The sequence below is a fragment of the Rhea pennata genome, chromosome 8, assembly GCF_028389875.1.
Source record: "Rhea pennata isolate bPtePen1 chromosome 8, bPtePen1.pri, whole genome shotgun sequence".
Taxonomy (NCBI): Eukaryota; Metazoa; Chordata; class Aves; order Rheiformes; family Rheidae; genus Rhea; species Rhea pennata.
Window position 1 is genome coordinate 7,296,733 of NC_084670.1, and position 16,724 is coordinate 7,313,456.

Sequence of the window (16,724 nt, forward strand, 5' to 3'; positions counted from 1 at the left end):
GGTTTTCGTATTTTCAGAATACCTCCATGTTCATCTCATGTCTGTATCTTCTTCTCTCACACGTTACCACTTCAACCACTCTTCTTTCCTCTATCTTCCTCACTCAGTCCTGGTGTCTTTGGGCTTTCTTCTTGGTGTTTTTCACTATGCCTCAAAAATGTTTCTATTTCTGCTCACACTCTTTCCTTACTTTTCTGTAATTCCTGAAAGGTTTGTGTAGTAATAAGCTGTTCTCTGTGACCTTTAGTTGCTTTGCTAGTTGGTAAAGGTCTGACAAGTAGCAATTGCACTCTGGTCTGGAAGTGGATCAGGTGGTGTTTGGCTGCTGGGATGAATGCACTGTATTGTGTCTTTATGTTTTCACAGGATATTTGCTGAGCTCAACAGCACAGAAATGCACCTTCTTATTGTCAGGGGCATAAACCTACCAGCTCCACCAGGTATGTATTTGCAGGGGCTTATAGACTTGTTCTCTGAAGAGATGTGGAAAGTAGTGGAGAATGAGATTTTTGTGCCTTTAAGACCATGTGAGGAGTCAGAACTTTTGTGACTAACAGACATTGAAACAAATCAAGCAGGTTTCAAACTCAAATTCACAAAAACCTCTAAGAGCATTAAAAAGAAAAGCAAGTGGAGGAGAATCTAGATTCCATCTGGACAGAAGGAATAAATTGTCCAGGGTTTGCTCCTAGCTGGGTCTTAGTTCAAGTTCCATGTGGATCTCATTTTATTATGAATACTTTGATATGTATTGACCCATCAGTAGACAGGAGTTACTTCTGCCAGCATCACTGTTTTCAGTCTCTTGTTTCTGCGGACTTGAAAGCCACCTGTGCTGTATTGTCCCGGGACTAATAAAAGCATTAACACAGTAGATCTTCATGTAGAAGTTACGTGACAGGTAATGAGTCCTGCAGAAAATCAGTTAAGTGCTCTGGAAAAGTCCTGCCTGATATTCCAAGTGCAGTGGAAACATCTGTATTAGCTGTTTGGATTGCCTGGTTGTTGTCTCATTCAGGTGTGGCACCGAGCGATTTGGATGCATTTGTGAAGTTTGAATTTCATTACCCGAATGTGGTGAGTGTGTGTCCTGGCTCTTCTGCTCCTCGGTCTGTGACCCTTGCTACTATATTAGCTTGTGAGGGCTTCAGTGAAGGAGTGCAGGCTGTCTTCTAGAAAGAGAAAACGCTTCTAGGCATGTTATCTGTTTTTCTCTGCTGAATCTGTTTCCTACAGATTTGAGTTCTGCTACACCTTTCCCTCAGTGTTCCCTACGCCTGCACTTTGCAGTGTGATGTCTGCTTTAGATTTGGATGTGCTCTGGCTGGCTGACAAACTTACTTGTCAGTTTGTTGTGTTTTCCTCTTTTCATAGCGATATTATAGGTAATTGTTTCTTTCCTTGAAACTGCCCACTCTCATCCTGTTCCCCTCATCTTGAAAGTAGTTCTTGGTCTAAAAGCTGTAGAAACTGGACCTAGGAGGGCCTCTAAAGAGGACTATCCAGTCTGACCATCAGCAGAAGTGCTTGGGCTTCTATTCTCCCCATAGGCCAAAAAATCTTTGCTCTTAGGGGCTTAACATTTACTTCATGACAGTGCACAGCCTAGATTTTACCTCCTAATAGATTTTTCAGCAATTCCACTGAGGTAAGTTCTCAGTTTCCTGTGGGAAATTGCTGAGGGGCAGATTCAGTTTGTGTTTTGATTTGAGTTACATGAGACCTCAGTGGGAGGAGTCAGCCCTTAAAGGTGGCTGAAAACAGAATTGGTCTGTGAGTAGTTTTCTGGGAAATAAGTAGGAATCAGCCTGCTATTAATCTATTTTTCTTGTTTAAAAAAAAAGCCAGATCTCTACCCCTTAGCCAACAGTCAAACACACCACCTTTCTCCTTCATAACTGAAATCAGTTTTGCAAATTAGCTGCAATAATTAGGTCACTTTGTCCTTGTTCCATCCCCAGAGATTTAGTTTGTACTCTGCTTTGGGTTAAAAGTTAATTCATTTTGGTGGCAGATTGATTGTCAGGCAAAATAATAGTAGGGCAATTCCCTGAATGATTTGTGATGGATTCCTTGTGCAGCACCACAAGCTTAGTATTCCAACAAATGCAGAAGGAACAGAATTAATATGTCATGGAGTGTGCATAGTTTATTATGTAGTTTAACAGCAGCAGTCAGCTTTATGATGATTGGATTGAATTGAGTGTGACCATGTAGCTTATCTGTGGCGCTTGTATTTAATGTTTTGGCTTATTCTTTATCTAGTGTTATAATTGTTATGGAATGAAATCCAAATATTTTAATCTTGAATGTACCACAACTCTTCTCATCATCCAGATAACCCCTAAACCTCATGTTTCTTTTATAGGTATAAAATAGAACTGGTAATAAAAATGGTTACTACTCTATATACTGAAACAATATCTGCCATGACTTTATGTAATTTGTGTGTCTCTTCTCTTTTAACAGGAGCAAGCTCAGAAGAGCAAAACAGCTGTAATTAAAAATACCAATTCTCCAGGTTAGTACCTTTTCTGGGACAGAGAGAAAAACGTACCTTAAGAAATCACTGTAGAGTACAGGCTAGTGTCATACTGTGCCTCAGACTAGAGGACCTTCCCTTCCTACCTATATTCCTTTTTTTATGAAAGGATTTATTAGTGGGTGAAATCTAGCTATTGTGTTTTTTCTTCTCCCACTTCCCAATATTGGTAGCAGTTACTGTGTCATCACTTAGTGAAATGATTGAGTTACCAGTCATGCTCAGACTATTGCTTAGTTTTGTTATTGGAACACCTCTCCCAGTCATTCTAACCTTCCTGTGCTTCTTCCTTAATACTTCCTATTTTGTGCCTTTTTCTTAGCCACAGACACTCTGTTTAAAGGAAATTGCTGAAAGACTTAGATTATCCACTCTTTGCTCTCCAGTAATTTGCTGTCACCTCTTCAGGGTGACTTGATTCTTCTGCAGTTTAGTTGCTAACTCTATGAAGTGGGGATGACAGAGATGAACTGTTGCACAGGGATACTGATGTTTAACTTACTAATGACAGAAGTAACCTTCTGAGAAGGGACCACACAGGTGTCAGGTGTCTGTCTTAAATGGGCCAAAGTGAGATAGACAGAGGTCTAAGTGCATGCACATAATAGAGCGCTGTGCTTAGTTTGACTTTAACAACTTGCTTTCATTTTTCTGTATCTTGACTGTAGAATATAATCAGTTGTTCAAACTGAACATCAACCGAAATCATAGAGGTTTCCGACGAGCGATTCAGACCAAAGGAATTAAATTTGAAATATTTCATAAAGGGTAGGTCTACAGTTTACTCTTTTTTTTTTTCTCCCCATGCTTCTCAAGTAACAGTTGAAAAGTGTTTGTTGTAACGGAAATTCACGAAGGACAAGCATATGATCTGTCTCTAATAGATCAATAAAGAGCTATCTAGTTCTTGTGTCTGGGAATGCATTTCAAAATGTGCCTAGGTTCCACAGTTTCCCTACAGAAAAAAGTAATGAAAGTTCAGTGAAGTTGATCCATAACTGGAAGACTGGTTGCAGATTAATGCATTAAGAGGAACTGATGAGTCTGAGAAAGTAATGATTCTGCTTCCGAATGTTTTTATTCTTATCCAGTCTACTTATAATCTTCTGGGCCAGGAGATTTAAATGTTATATAGCATAACATTGTAGAATAATGAAGTATAAGTGACAGCACAACACGAACAGCAGTAAAGCAGATGACAGATGATGGTAGAATTAGTATTACGTTTTTGTACTCATCTTGATTTTGAGGATTTTACAGTATTTACCAAACATTACTAGCAACAGTTAAGACTGTTGAGAGAAGTTAGCGAGAGACTCCCCTTATCTCAGAGACAGATAGATGAGATGGATGTTAACAATTTGTAATGTTCAGGGAAATCATCTTGCATCTGGGCTCATTACTGATTTATTCAGAATTTGAGTGGCCTAGATTTGTTAATCCCACAGTTAATTGTGACCCATGACTTGGATGAGGTGTTAGATAACCTGTTTCTGTCTTGATTGTTCTTTGTGCTATTCATCATTTATATTACTGGGACATGCAGAAATGATCCATAGTTTCTGAGATGATTTTCAAGTTACAGATGTTTTAAATTATGAGGTAAAGTCCTGTTGTTTTTACTGCAAATCTTGCATTTGTATTCCCATTGAAAAAACACCTAATTTTCTTCCTCTTTCTTTATTAATCCTGAATGCTCTGCTGCTTTAATGTTCAAGGCTTCACTGTTACAGACCCTGCCTGTTTTGTGTAATTCTATTAACAGTGTTTGTTTAAAAACCTTTTCCTCCATCCTTTGTGTACCATTGCACGTATGGGGCATATCCTGTTGTTATTGTGTCCTTACCAGCTGGAACTGCACATGTTCTAAAACTCTGAGCTCAGGCATAAGCTCACCCATTGGGAGACGTTTTCCAGTGAGTCACGAATTGTATGCCAACTCTGGATTGTCCTTTGAAGCCTTTCTGGAGATTAGCAAAAATGTCCGAACAGAATACTTGTCTCTTCTGGCTCTGAGATCTATTTATTTTTAGAACTGGAATCTCGCAAGTTAAGTGTACACTTGTTTCTGGATGAGGGTGTGTGGCCCTGGACACACAGCAACAGGGAAGGAGGAAGAGGAGAAAAGCTGATCGATCACCTTCCTCTGGCGGTCTTCTCAGGACGAAATAGAGGCTGCCAGTCTGCGTATGGGCAGTGCTCATGCAAAGCAGATAACAATTGCAGAACCTGTTTCCTGAGGTGGTATGTGATAGCTGAGCTACCAGAAAGGCCCAGCTGTAACCCCTTCACAGTGGCATTTCTACTGTTCTTATGTTTTTTGCCTGTTTCAGTCGCTTGTTTTGCACGGCTTAAGTGCAACCCTGTTACAGAGGAGAGAAGAGAGGATTAAGTGACCCAGGCCACCTTCTAAAAACAGCTTCCTCTCTTTCTTCAAGACTGTGGAATTGTTAATAGAACATCTGCAAGCATTTCTAAAAGCAGTTCTGGAGTCTCTGATAGATCTTTGCCCATCTCCCAGGAATTTATTTCTCCCAGTGAGCAGAGGAGACTTGCTCCAACTCATAGAGAAAAAGCACACAACATATTGCTATTTCTGCATATTAAGCTTCTGTTGCCTTTAAAAAATACATTTAGGTAAAAAAAATCAATGTACTTTTACAAAAGTACTCTCTCATTAAAACTCTCCTAAAATCTCCTAAAGATAAAAGGAGATTTCACCAGTGATGTTTCTAAAACCGTAGCTTAAGGCAAGCTCACTTTCTTCACTGTGAATCTGGGATGGACCAGCCGTTGTTAGTTCTTGGATTAGATGAAAAAGAAATGCAGCTAGGAAAATTGCTGCTTCATATAAAGATTTATGAACAAAAGAAGAAAGTGTCCAACCTGCTGCAGTAGAATACTGTAATGCTTTTTCATCCAGTTAAGGTACTCACGGAGCAAAGGAAGCATTGTAGCATATAAGCTAGCCAAGTCTACACTTCTCTAAATGATTTTGTGAGCCTGCTGTAGTCTTGTTAATGGATAACTCAGTCTCATCTCTGCGAGACTTCCTGACAGGCAACGTGTTTGGAGGCAGCGTCATGAGCCCTTGATGTACTTGCTGCATTGCTTTTCTTTGCTACAGCAGTTTGTGCTGAGATGGATAGATTGACAAATGGGAAGCAATTGGAACAACTGAGCTGGAATCCTTCGAGTCCTTAATGCAACAAGGTTTTGGAGCAGATATATTGCCTAACAGTGAGTTAGTGTACGTTCCAGTGCTTTCGGGAGTGTCCTGGCCATCTCTACCCCATCTAGAAGTGGCTGAGCTACCTGCTGTGAGCTTGCCGGAGCCATGGCTCACAGCATCAGATCATTTGCCTTCATCTATAGAATCTCAGATGTTGAATGAGCCAAGGCCCTGACATTATTCTGAACATACAAGACAGAAAGTGAGGTTAAAACCTGAGTTTCAGATTCCTTATATTGTGGATTATATGAACTATCTGGAGAATGAAGCAATCACTTGAAGCTGTGGATAAGTAGGAAGAAACATATTCCTTTCCCAATTGGAGATTTTAGACTAATGTTCACTTGGAGACCGTAGGCACTGATATCAGAGCCATCTTTTCAAAAGCAGCAGGTGCATCGATCAAGAAGCTGGAAGATGCAAGTTTACTTTCCCTGGAGTCTTCTGGATCCTTTCCTGTCTGCCCAGGACTCTTTCATGGAGTGCCAAACTGAAGTGGCATAAACTTTTCATACCTTATCTCAGAAAGGTATAATTTCTCTCATTCTGTTAATAATGAAGACACGCAGGCAAACCACAAAGCTGTTTCTGGTGCGATCTCCTCTGCTGGTAATTCTCAGACCTCTTTTGGATAAAATTGTTATTTCTTTTCAAGATCCTGTAATTGAAAGATATCTTGCAACAGAACCTACATCTAGAACAAGTCTGGAAACGAAGAAAGGAGGTACTGATGGTGTTGAAGTTATCTAGAAGTTGATGAGTACTCTTCAGACGTACTGAAAGACTTCCAGTAATCTCTATCACCAAGGCTCTGATGAATGAGGTGCATCAAGACAAAACTGGGTAAAATCAAGGCTCCTGTAGGATTTCTTAAATGTTATTGATTCCTCAGATACCAGACAAGCATTTCAGAAAGACTGTGTTTTCATTGCCTGTGTGTTAATGTATTGGTTACACTTGCCACAGATTACATGATCACAGGGATTCATAAAATCATCTTTCCAGTTTTCAGTGCAGATATCAGGTCTTGCTTGATAGCATCTTGCTCTGTTTTTTAGCCAGCCACATGATAAATGTGGTGTGGACTTCCAGAAGCCCTTGCTACATGCATTTGAGGCTTATATTCTATTAAAATACAGTTTTATATTAAAATACAGTTCTTCAAATTAGCTTTCCCCAGCTTCCCATGTTCCCCAGATCACTCCAGTCTCTTAATGATAATATGAGGAAGGTGGATAGTTTGAGGTTTTCTTCTTTCTAAATCCAGAAAGGAACTGGTGTGAAAAAAAGAAACCAGAATTCCTGGCAAATTTTCTGTGTAGAACGGAACAGGCGAGGCTGTTTGATCTTCCCTTTACTTTTTTTTTTTAAAAAAAAAAAAACTTCCAGACTCTCTAATTTTAATTACTTAATTAATTAATTAATAACTCTCCCTTCGGAGAGCAATTTCGGGGAAATGCTTGGATTCAGGCAAAGAAATCCAACACTTTGAGCTGAATACTTGTTAACTTCCATAGAATTAGCCTCTGATTGTTAGGGTAAAGAGGGATGTCTTGCTGGTGAAACTATTAAACAGAAGTGACTGTAGAGGAGCAAATGACAAAGTTGGGTTTTTTTCCTTCCAAATAAAAATGTTCTGTATTTAATTTCAGCAAAATAGAAATTATAGTTCTTTAGTTTTAAAACTATTGGTATAAGAGTGAATCAAAACAATAGCTGGAATGAAATTTTCCTTTTTGTTGAAATTCTGTGTTTCGATATATCAAAATGAAACAATAATTTGTTTGACTTTCTCTTAATAAGGAGTTTGTGAAGACAAGCATGTGCTTGTGAATTGTTTGTTCTGATGATACACACAACTTCACTGAGAAATTTTTCAGCCGGTTCTACTAAACATCCTTTGTAAAAGGTCGCTGTCTGTCATCCTCCTTGTCACGCTAAGGCTCTTATCCCGTGCGGGGATGAGAGCTGCTATTGTCCCTGCTGCTAGTCTAGGACTCAAACTGTTTTTCTCTCCTCATCATTCTTTTGGTTGTGGGAGGATGATCAGCAAATGAGTACCTCAGTGCGTTGTCCTTGTGATCTAGTTCAGTTCACCAAGGGTTTGCCTCTTTCATCCAGGTTTTGGAGTTCTGGTAGCATGTCTTGACTAGACTTCCTAGATGTGATGATGGTGCAAATAGCAGTGACCTCTTAACTTTATTTCTCTTTAATGTTCCACGAATCTTGCCCTTTCCACTAAGGAAGACTTCTTTCAAACAGGTCCTTTTTCAGAAGTGACAAGCAGGTGGGGACGGCGCACTTGAAACTGGACAAGCTGGAATCAGAATGTGAAGTTAGAGAGATCATTGAGGTACGTTGTCTGGGTGAGGCGTGTTCTACTGGGAAGTAGTATTTGAACGCGAAGGGAGAGTGAATATTCATCTCACTTGAATGTGTGTGTGTAGAGATAAGAGTTTTGGGTCATTTTGCTAAAGAATGGGCTGTTCTTAGTTGTGTAACTACTGTGTGACTTTTAAGGGGATAAAATGATTCACTTCTGAACAGTGAATAAGTAAGCTTTGTGCGAGAAATTAGATCTTTTCTCACAGTTAGAGTCTTAACGTCAATAAGTATTTTCCAAAGTAAGTGTTTCAGCAGGCACTGTAGACTTGACACAGAAATTACCAGTTGCAAGCCTCTTCCAAAGAGAGAAGGAAGGAGACTAGATGATCATCCCTTTAAATATTTATTTATCTAAATGATTTTGGAATACTGAAGCTGATCTTATTGGTGTTTTTTTTTCTTCTGTTGATTTGGAATATCGTCTTTCTACCATTTCAAATTTTTGCGAATGGAATCTGCAAGGGTAGTTTTTGATACATGCTACTTGTGTGACTGAAGGCTCCTACCAACTGACTCTTCACAAGACTTCATCTCCCTTGTCAGCTGGTGCCTGTACTGGCTGGAGTAAGGTCAGCTTCCAGGTCTTTTAAAACCCATAGAGAGGGACAGTGGGAATGGAAGTAGCAGCACTTCCTCCCTTTTTAAGAAAGTCCTTGGGCCGTCCCAGAACAGGACTGTTTTCAGCTGCATCAGCCAGGTGCAGCTTTAATCTTTTTTTTTTTTTTTCCCAAACCTTTTTAAGAGATTCTTGGAGAGGTTCTCTTCAGTCTGCTCCAAAGTGATGAGATTCAGATGCATGCTTCTGACTGTGTCAGTAAAGTCTTTTCAGCACTTACAATTTCTGGCAAGCTAAGGCTCCAGCACAGGCCCAGGCAAAGGCCTTACATTTTGTATGAAGTGGTCCACAGAACCATTTTCAAAGGTTTTGGCTGCTGAATTAAGCCCTCTTATTCTTACAGCACCCAATCCCTATTTTTTCAGCCTCTCTGAGTCTTGTTCTGAGCATTCTCTCTGTACTGTACACAAAGTAAAGAGACTAGCTGATCCCTTTGGAGTCACCTTTCCTAGAGCTGACACTGGCTTTGAATACTTGCTCTAATGTACTGACTGTCCAAGGCATATTCTCACAAGTAGCAGCTCTCAGAAGAAAGGACACTTGACGAAGGTCCGTCGTCAGCCATCTCAGGCTGTTGTGTTCAGTTAGTGTGAAAACCATGTATACAATGTAATACAATCAAATGGATGGTGTGGAGCAAGATCCTCTTGTCTTTGAGCGGAGCACAGAAAACTGAGTCCTTCTGCCAGTGGTGTTCATCCTGCAGTCTTTAAACATGCAGGTGGAGGGTCTTGCTTGCTCTGCAGGTGGGAACTCTGGACATATATCCTAATCACCGTCAAGGACTGGGCCTGTCCCAAGAGCTTGTTTGTCTTCCCTATTGGTGAGAAGCACCTAATCTTAGTCTGCCAGCCTGGACGACATCTAAGACCTTGATTGGAGGTACTCTGCTTCTTCGTGCTGACAGGCTGGTGTATTTGGTCCCTCTGATTCTGCAGATCCTTTCTTGGTAACATGAAAGAACTTTGTCAAGATTCTGGTCACCCTGTCTTGGCTGTGACAGTTTTGGTACTGGGAACTTGTTGGAGACTCTGCTGTATCTGTCTTGTTAATGCTGTCTTGCAGGAGCGGTGGGGTAGACACTGGAGATGTCTCAGATCTAATCAACAGTAGAAAAACAGTCACCTGGCAAAGGGAACTGGATTTTCATCTTCATGTTACTCTGGATATAGTTTCTCCTCAGGATGTTTCAAGCTCAATTTTTCTGGACTGTATGCTCAAGCAAAGGGGCTTCTCTGAGCACAGTGGATGTCTTTCCCACCTCCATGTCTAGGGCTTTGGCATTTACATTTTGGTTCTAAACTTTCTTAAGTAACTGGTCAAATTTGTTGCATACAAGAGGAAGAGCGCTCTGGGAGCGGAACCTGCAATTAATATGTGGAGCCCTGGTTCATCTTTTACATCCCTAGGGATGCTGTCCTATCTTTCCATATGATCCCATTCCTTGTTGCTAGTCGCTTTGCAGGAGGGAGATTGAAGCCTGATGACTCATCTTCCATACAGTTTAGTGTAGAACCATACTTAATCCCATTCTAGCTGTTTTCTTGTCTTAAACTACACGCCTGTAAGAGTGAGGCTGTCTGCACATGGTGGGTATCAATACAGTTTTGTCAGGTCCAGAAATGCAGATGATCCCCCGAAGCATTTCTGTCAGCAGCCAACTGATTAAAGGGTTAAGCAAAGACCATCAGAGTGGATAGAGAGCAACTGTAAGGTCACTAAGTGGAGTCATCAGAAAGCCCTCAAGCTGCATCGCAGATGTGCTTCAGGGACCACCGCGGAGGTGGCTCCTCCTTCAGGGGCCAAATGCTTGGAGCAGGCAGGCGGAGCCGGTGCGGCCCGCGGAAGAGCTGCCTTGTGCCGGCTGCACATGGCAGCCACCAGTGGCTGATCCCTGTCATCCTTTAGTCACGCAAGAGTGAAGTCAGTAGTTGCCTAAGGCACTGCAGTTTGACACTACCGTTTGTACGTGCACTAACTGCTCTTCTCTCTTGTGGCTCTTTCAGATTTTTGATGGCAGAAAGCCCACTGGAGGGAAACTGGAGGTAAAAGTGAGACTCAGGGAGCCTCTCAGTGGTCAAGATCTTCAGACGATTACAGAGAACTGGCTGGTCCTTGAACATTAGTTCATATCTGAGGTATGAATACTGCTTCTAAAGATGGTCTGGCCAGAACTTGATAGGGCTGCCGATAAACTCTGCATGAAATGATGTCTTGAACTGACATTGACCTACTTGTGTAGCTCAGGCTTTGGTACCATTCATCTTTATATTTCTAGTGGTGAGTTGACTTAATTTAAGAAATTGGGTTACAGAATCTGATTAATTTATCAAAGATTCTATTTCACAATCCCTTGAAATATAGGGAGAGCTTGTAGCATTATTTAAGATAATATTTAGAAAATAAGACTGACAAGCCTTTTTTAGAAGGGAGGGTACGTCCCTGCTACTTACTGGCTTTATGGCCACATCCGAGGTAGTAACTTGGCCTCGTGTACTGACTGGGCACCTAAGCATTTCCAGTCACTAGAGCTTAGTAATTCTGCTCCACTGACTTTCCAGATGACCATACAGAAAATTAGTATCAGCATTTTACATATAATGTGACCTTGAACTGTGAACACTTAAGTCCTGCATCCACTTATTTCTCTTTTTTTTTCTTTCTTCCTTCTCTTCTTCCCCCCCCCCCCTTCCCCCAGGAACATTACAAGATGTGGGATGAACATTGTACATAGAAAGATGCTGCTAGCTGCAAGCACCAAAGATGTTAAATGAATGCACTACTGAACCTAATGTCTATTTTGGTAACAGCCATAGTGCTTATTAATAACTTTTTAAGGCAAATGTAAGGCTCTGGAAATTTGCTACTGCAGGGGAACGTTAATAGTCTACACAAAATAGACAGAACTGCCTTAATGTGGGACTACTAATGTAGCACCAGGATGAATGTTCCATTATCTATGCATAGTGGTGTGTGGGAGGTTTAGCCCCTTAAAAATCCCCTGAGGCAGAGCAAAAGCTTTTCAGTCAAGTCACAGGTAAGACCTTTTACTAGAATTCATTCCATTCAGTGTTCGAGCACCCAACATGGTACCGTGAACACAATCTGCTGCCGCTTTTTCTGTTCCCTCGTACCAAGGCCTGTTTGTTTTTTCCTGACAGTTTCTTGGAACAGAGGAAGGAGAACTCAGTTCTCAAACACCAGTCTAGCAGCAGCGTGTCCCCTGCTCTATGCATGCTACTGCAGCAAGCAGTTAAGTGGGATATTGCCTTTAATGTGAGAATGCAAGACTTCTTAGCAGTGTGGGTTTGCAGAGCTACTTTTTTTGTTCTGGCTACCAGTTGTTTGCCGTGCTTGCTACACTGCTTCCTCAGTGCAGCCTGGGTACTGTGCCTTCATCTTTCCACATCACTCCCCAGCCTCCTTTTTTTTTAAACAGGTTATACTATACTGCTGCTTCCCAAAAGTTCATTCTATTTTTACAAAAATAGGCTTTCACAGTTCTACCACGTGATGGGGAAAATAGCCACTCTTAATCATGTAGAAAACTGGATTATGACTATTTTCAGGAGTGTATTTGATTAGCAGCCTACAAAAAAAGGTACCAAATATGTTTTGTATTCTTAAATCTCTGTGGACTAACAGAAATGAATGATCTCGAAGGAGAGGATGTGCTTGCACTAGGGAGTCAGAGTGCTGCTGCAACAGCTATTTAGTTAGGGCAAGTTTGTAGCCAGAAAAGGAGTCCGGAGAAGTAAGGCAGCGCTGCCTCTGTCTTCCTGAGGGGATGAAGACAATACAGTATTTAGTTTTTAATTTCAATAAATTTAATATACAAAACTACATGTTGAAAATAAAAATATAATATGCAGTTTTTGCAGTGTTAACTAACTGAATTTTAAAAGTACAATTTTTTTTTTCTAAAACAAGTACTCTTTTCTTAACAACATGGTAATTAAGGTCATTTAAAAGGCTATGGTTGAAGCAAACATGTCAGTCACCAGTTGATAGTGTTTTGCACAAACATAATCCAACCCTAAATGACTTTGGGGGCAAAGGAAGAGAAGATTAAGATCTTTAACCTCTTTTACCGCATAACAATGCAACTAACATAACTGGAAAACTGCTGCTGTGGCAAAGCTAGAGTGCAGTCTCTAGAAGGAAGCTTTTGCTTGCTTTATAGATTGCTCTTCCAGATACTGAATCTTGCCTGCGCCACACGGTGCTGCACTTTGTCCCAAAGTGTGCAGAAAAGCAATGTGCAGCAGGGAGCTTAAAAGTACCCTTAGCCCTGTTCCACTGCACAAATACATATTTATATATAGGAAGGCTAATGATTGTGTGTAGCAGCTTAAGATATATCCAGCATGAACCACTAAGCCACCTTTTCCCAAATGCCAGAGGTAAGGTTTTACCTTGAGCAAGTAAGTAAGCGTTAACTACTGTGCTCCCTCTTTTTTGGCCGATTTTTATTTCTAGAATGGGAGCCCAGTTCTGTGGCCCTTCTCTCCAAGTGTTGTGTGGTGACAGCTATAATTTACTATGTTGGACTTGTAAGGGTTTTTTTTTTTTTGGTTTGTTTTTTAGCAGTAGCCATTTATTCACAAGTGCACTCTGTACATATACTGTGCTGGTTTGATGTAAAATACATTGCTGTTAGTACAGTTACCTTTGCCCAGCTACTGCTGTATATACTTTGTTTTTTTTAAAAAAAAAAAGGAAAAAACTCAGTGCCACAGTAGCCTTGCAAGTCTGCGTATACTTTATACAGCTCCTGCGTTACTCATACGCAGTAGAAAGAAAATAAGCCCAGTGCACCCAACAGGACTGATTGCGAAGTAGGGACAATGCAAGGTCTGAGATACTGCTTTAGCCATAAATTAGCCTCTGCCTTTCCAAACTAATTTTTTGTTTCTGACATGGCCGCAGTGTAGACAGGAGGGGAAAAACCTTTGCCCTCTTCCCGAGAGGGACTTAAACAGCTGCTTCGCCTGGTTAAGACTAAACAAACGAACCCCCTTCTGCTTTCAGCTCTTTCCCCTGGTTAGCAGCTTCCCATATGGACAATTTAATAAGAAGGGGGAACCGCAATTCCTCTGGCTGATTCTCAGTTCCAGCTTCATAATGTTGTGGCAGACGTGAGCAGCTGCTTCCTTCACAAACGCCCTCTTAGGTGAGACCAGGAGCACTGGGCCAAGTGCAGGTTTTCAGCGCTGACCAGAAAGCCTTTTTCAGCAGAACATGCAAAAACAGCCACTCTATACTTTTATCACAGGTAAGCTTTTACATGGTGCTGCTAATACGAAGTGCAAGCGGTCTTGTATTACATGACACTAGCATTACACTACAGCATACAGCAGGGAAGAGACTTAAAGCTGCCCTGGGTGGTACTTTTCTTTAAAAAGCAGGATCTACTGGGGAAGAAGAATGAGATATAACTGCACTTTAGGGCTAATATTTCCTCTGCTTGTGACAGGTATCTGAAATTTATACAGATTTGTAAACAAAGTGTAGAATAGCAGAGTTGTTCTAGGAGATTATAGAAACCTGCTGAGGTGACACATTTTTATAGTAAATAGAGGAAAAAAGTAAACTAGCCTATTACACACACGCAACTTGCAGTTTACATAATACGCTTGCAGAGAGATGCTTGCCCTTCTCATTTTGACAAAGTTCTGATATACAAATGTAGTTATGGCTAGGTAATCTTTCCACACATCTCTCTCTAGGGATACCCCAAATGTATTTCAACCAATAGTCTGGTCAAAATAATGTAAACGTTACTTTTTAAATGTCTACAGACTAACCACAGACGGCGTTACGATGAGGTCAGAATGGAGGTCTTGACTGTTGTTTCTCATGTGTCCATCTACAAGCAGTACAAGATTGGAGTTTCATTTTTTATTTGCCCCCCAGTGATCTTTGCACCCGTTTGAGCATTTAGAGTACATGACTGTAAGTCTTTAAACATGAGCATTTTTCTAAACAGTAACAGAAGTGTATTAGCTGCAAGAATAGCATAGCCATGTTGTAGTATAGAAGCTGCCCTGATCCTGTTTGTTGACGATGCATAGAAGATTTAGAATTATGGAACAACCGTCCCTCCCTCCCTCCTCCCTCCCCCCCTTCCCATTAATAGTGTTAACAAAAGCTTAATTCTCCAGTTTTAAAGTGCAAATGATTCAGATACAACTGCTGCTGGAACAGGTCTGAACACAAAATGAAGTCCTCTTATGAGATGTTTTCCAGAATATAAAAGATGAGCTCCATTATGACTGGCCCCTCGCTCAACTGACATGCCCCTCCATGAATCACTGGAACTAAGGCACTGTCCAGGTCATTCATGTATTGAGAGGGCAGTGGCTGTCCATTACTCCCAGCTTGATAACCAACCTAGAAAATACAAAGTAAGAGCGGGTTTTAAGGCGAACAGGACACAGGGCTGTGGATCGGGGGCAGTAAAGGGAAGTGACTTTGCTGTGCAGGAGGAAGATGGGCTGGCTGGGCGCTGAGGTCTCTGCCTGCCTCTCAGGGGACGTCAGGCACTAGAACAGGATGCAGCAGGCACTAGAACAGCTTCTCCAGGTGCTTTTGTTCTTCTGTGTGCTCCCAGCTAGACAAAAGCAGCCCTGTTTTTTCACTGCTTTGTCAAAGCAGCTCTCTCAGGTAAGCAGGAACCACACCCTGCAGGATCACACTAAGCTGTACAGTATTTCAGTGCGGGCAGATACCAGAAACACTTCTGCTCAGAGGTAAGGCCTGCTGTCTTGCCAAGGGAGCCTCAGCTCTGCTTGCAGCTTTTGGTATACAGCCTTTTTTTTTTTTTTTTTTTGGGGGGGGGGGGGGAAGCACCTTCCTATTGCTCTGCCACCTGTGCAGTGCAAGCTTTTAAGAACAGACTGCTTGTTCACAGTGTTTTTATGCTAAACTCAAGAACAGATTTATTATACTCAACTTTAATGTGTGGCGAAAAGGCTAGCTTGGGGCGGGTAGGGGAATTTCCTGAGCAAGCCCCAGTGTTTGGTCACAGGTCTCTGAGTACAGAGCAGGTGGGGGTCAAGCACTGACGTTAATTTGCACTATGCACAGCTTTCAGATTTTAACAGATTTCCCCAAACAACAGCTAGCGCCACTAATTAACTGTTCTAGTGGTACTATCAAACATTAAAGTGTCACCCATCCTTTTGAGGAATAAACAAGGGAAAGAAACCACCCCATCAAACTGAAACTATTCAAGACTGACTTACTTGATCTGAGTCAAGTGTAACACGCAGACCTAGCTTAGTCATTCCATCTTCTTTTAGCAATTTAAGATGAGGACAGAGAGCTAAACAGAAAGCCTTTGCCACGTTTTCAGTCAGTCTGCTATGATCAGCTGGGTCGCTCAGACCGTTATGTTGTTCATCATTTTCCAGGAAAAATACCTAGGGGAAAAATGTCAATACAAGCAATAACTCTTGGATTTTATACAAAAGCAGCTTAGTTATTGTTTAAATTTTTGACAAATGAAGACTCAAAGAAGAGCATCTCAGGGAAGCTGGGCAAAAAAAAACTAAAGATAAACCACCTAGCTTACAAAAACAATAACAGAAAAAACCCACACTCTTCAAAAGATATTTTAAAAGCAGTGTTCGCAACAACCTTTCAGTTCTGGTCAAAATCCTCACTATGGAAATTCATTATGTACTGCACACAGGTTTTAATAATTACCTGTTTAAAAAGCAGTTTTTATTTCAGAAAATTTATATTTAGTAGAAGCCATCTCAGTCTCAAAAAGAAAATCCCTATTTTCATACTACTGTTGTTAGTAAATTTATCTCTGTTGAGCCCAACTGACCTTGGAAAAAGTACAATAAAGTGGCAAGCTGTAACATGATTAACTGGGTTCCCACTGGGCAGGTTAAGTGAAACATTTCAGGAAATCTTGAAATGTTAGCACTTGTGTGCAG

At 41.0% G+C, this 16,724-nt stretch overlaps 2 protein-coding genes across 5 annotated transcripts in view; one reads left to right on the forward strand and one right to left on the reverse strand.

Moving 5' to 3' along the window:
- Positions 1–12,646, forward strand: part of CC2D1B (coiled-coil and C2 domain containing 1B) — a 38,833-nt gene extending 26,187 nt beyond the window's left edge. For 2 of the 3 annotated variants that reach the window (XM_062582171.1, XM_062582172.1), the window contains exons 18-24: positions 367–440; positions 1,019–1,077; positions 2,470–2,521; positions 3,211–3,310; positions 8,037–8,127; positions 10,782–10,913; positions 11,474–12,646. In XM_062582171.1, coding sequence (XP_062438155.1) covers positions 367–440; positions 1,019–1,077; positions 2,470–2,521; positions 3,211–3,310; positions 8,037–8,127; positions 10,782–10,901 — 496 coding nt within the window. In that variant the 3' untranslated portion in view covers positions 10,902–10,913; positions 11,474–12,646. Of the gene's footprint in view, positions 1–366; positions 441–1,018; positions 1,078–2,469; positions 2,522–3,210; positions 3,311–8,036; positions 8,128–10,781; positions 10,914–11,473 lie in introns of those variants that run through there. The other variant, XM_062582173.1, reaches the window with a different exon arrangement.
- A 2,262-nt stretch (positions 12,647–14,908) lies between these two features.
- Positions 14,909–16,724, reverse strand: part of ZFYVE9 (zinc finger FYVE-type containing 9) — a 58,497-nt gene continuing 56,681 nt past the window's right edge. For both annotated transcript variants that reach the window (XM_062582170.1, XM_062582169.1), the window contains 2 exons: positions 16,023–16,199; positions 14,909–15,168 (listed from right to left, as the gene is read on the reverse strand). In XM_062582170.1, coding sequence (XP_062438154.1) covers positions 15,007–15,168; positions 16,023–16,199 — 339 coding nt within the window. In that variant the 3' untranslated portion in view covers positions 14,909–15,006. The remainder of the gene's footprint in view (positions 15,169–16,022; positions 16,200–16,724) is intronic.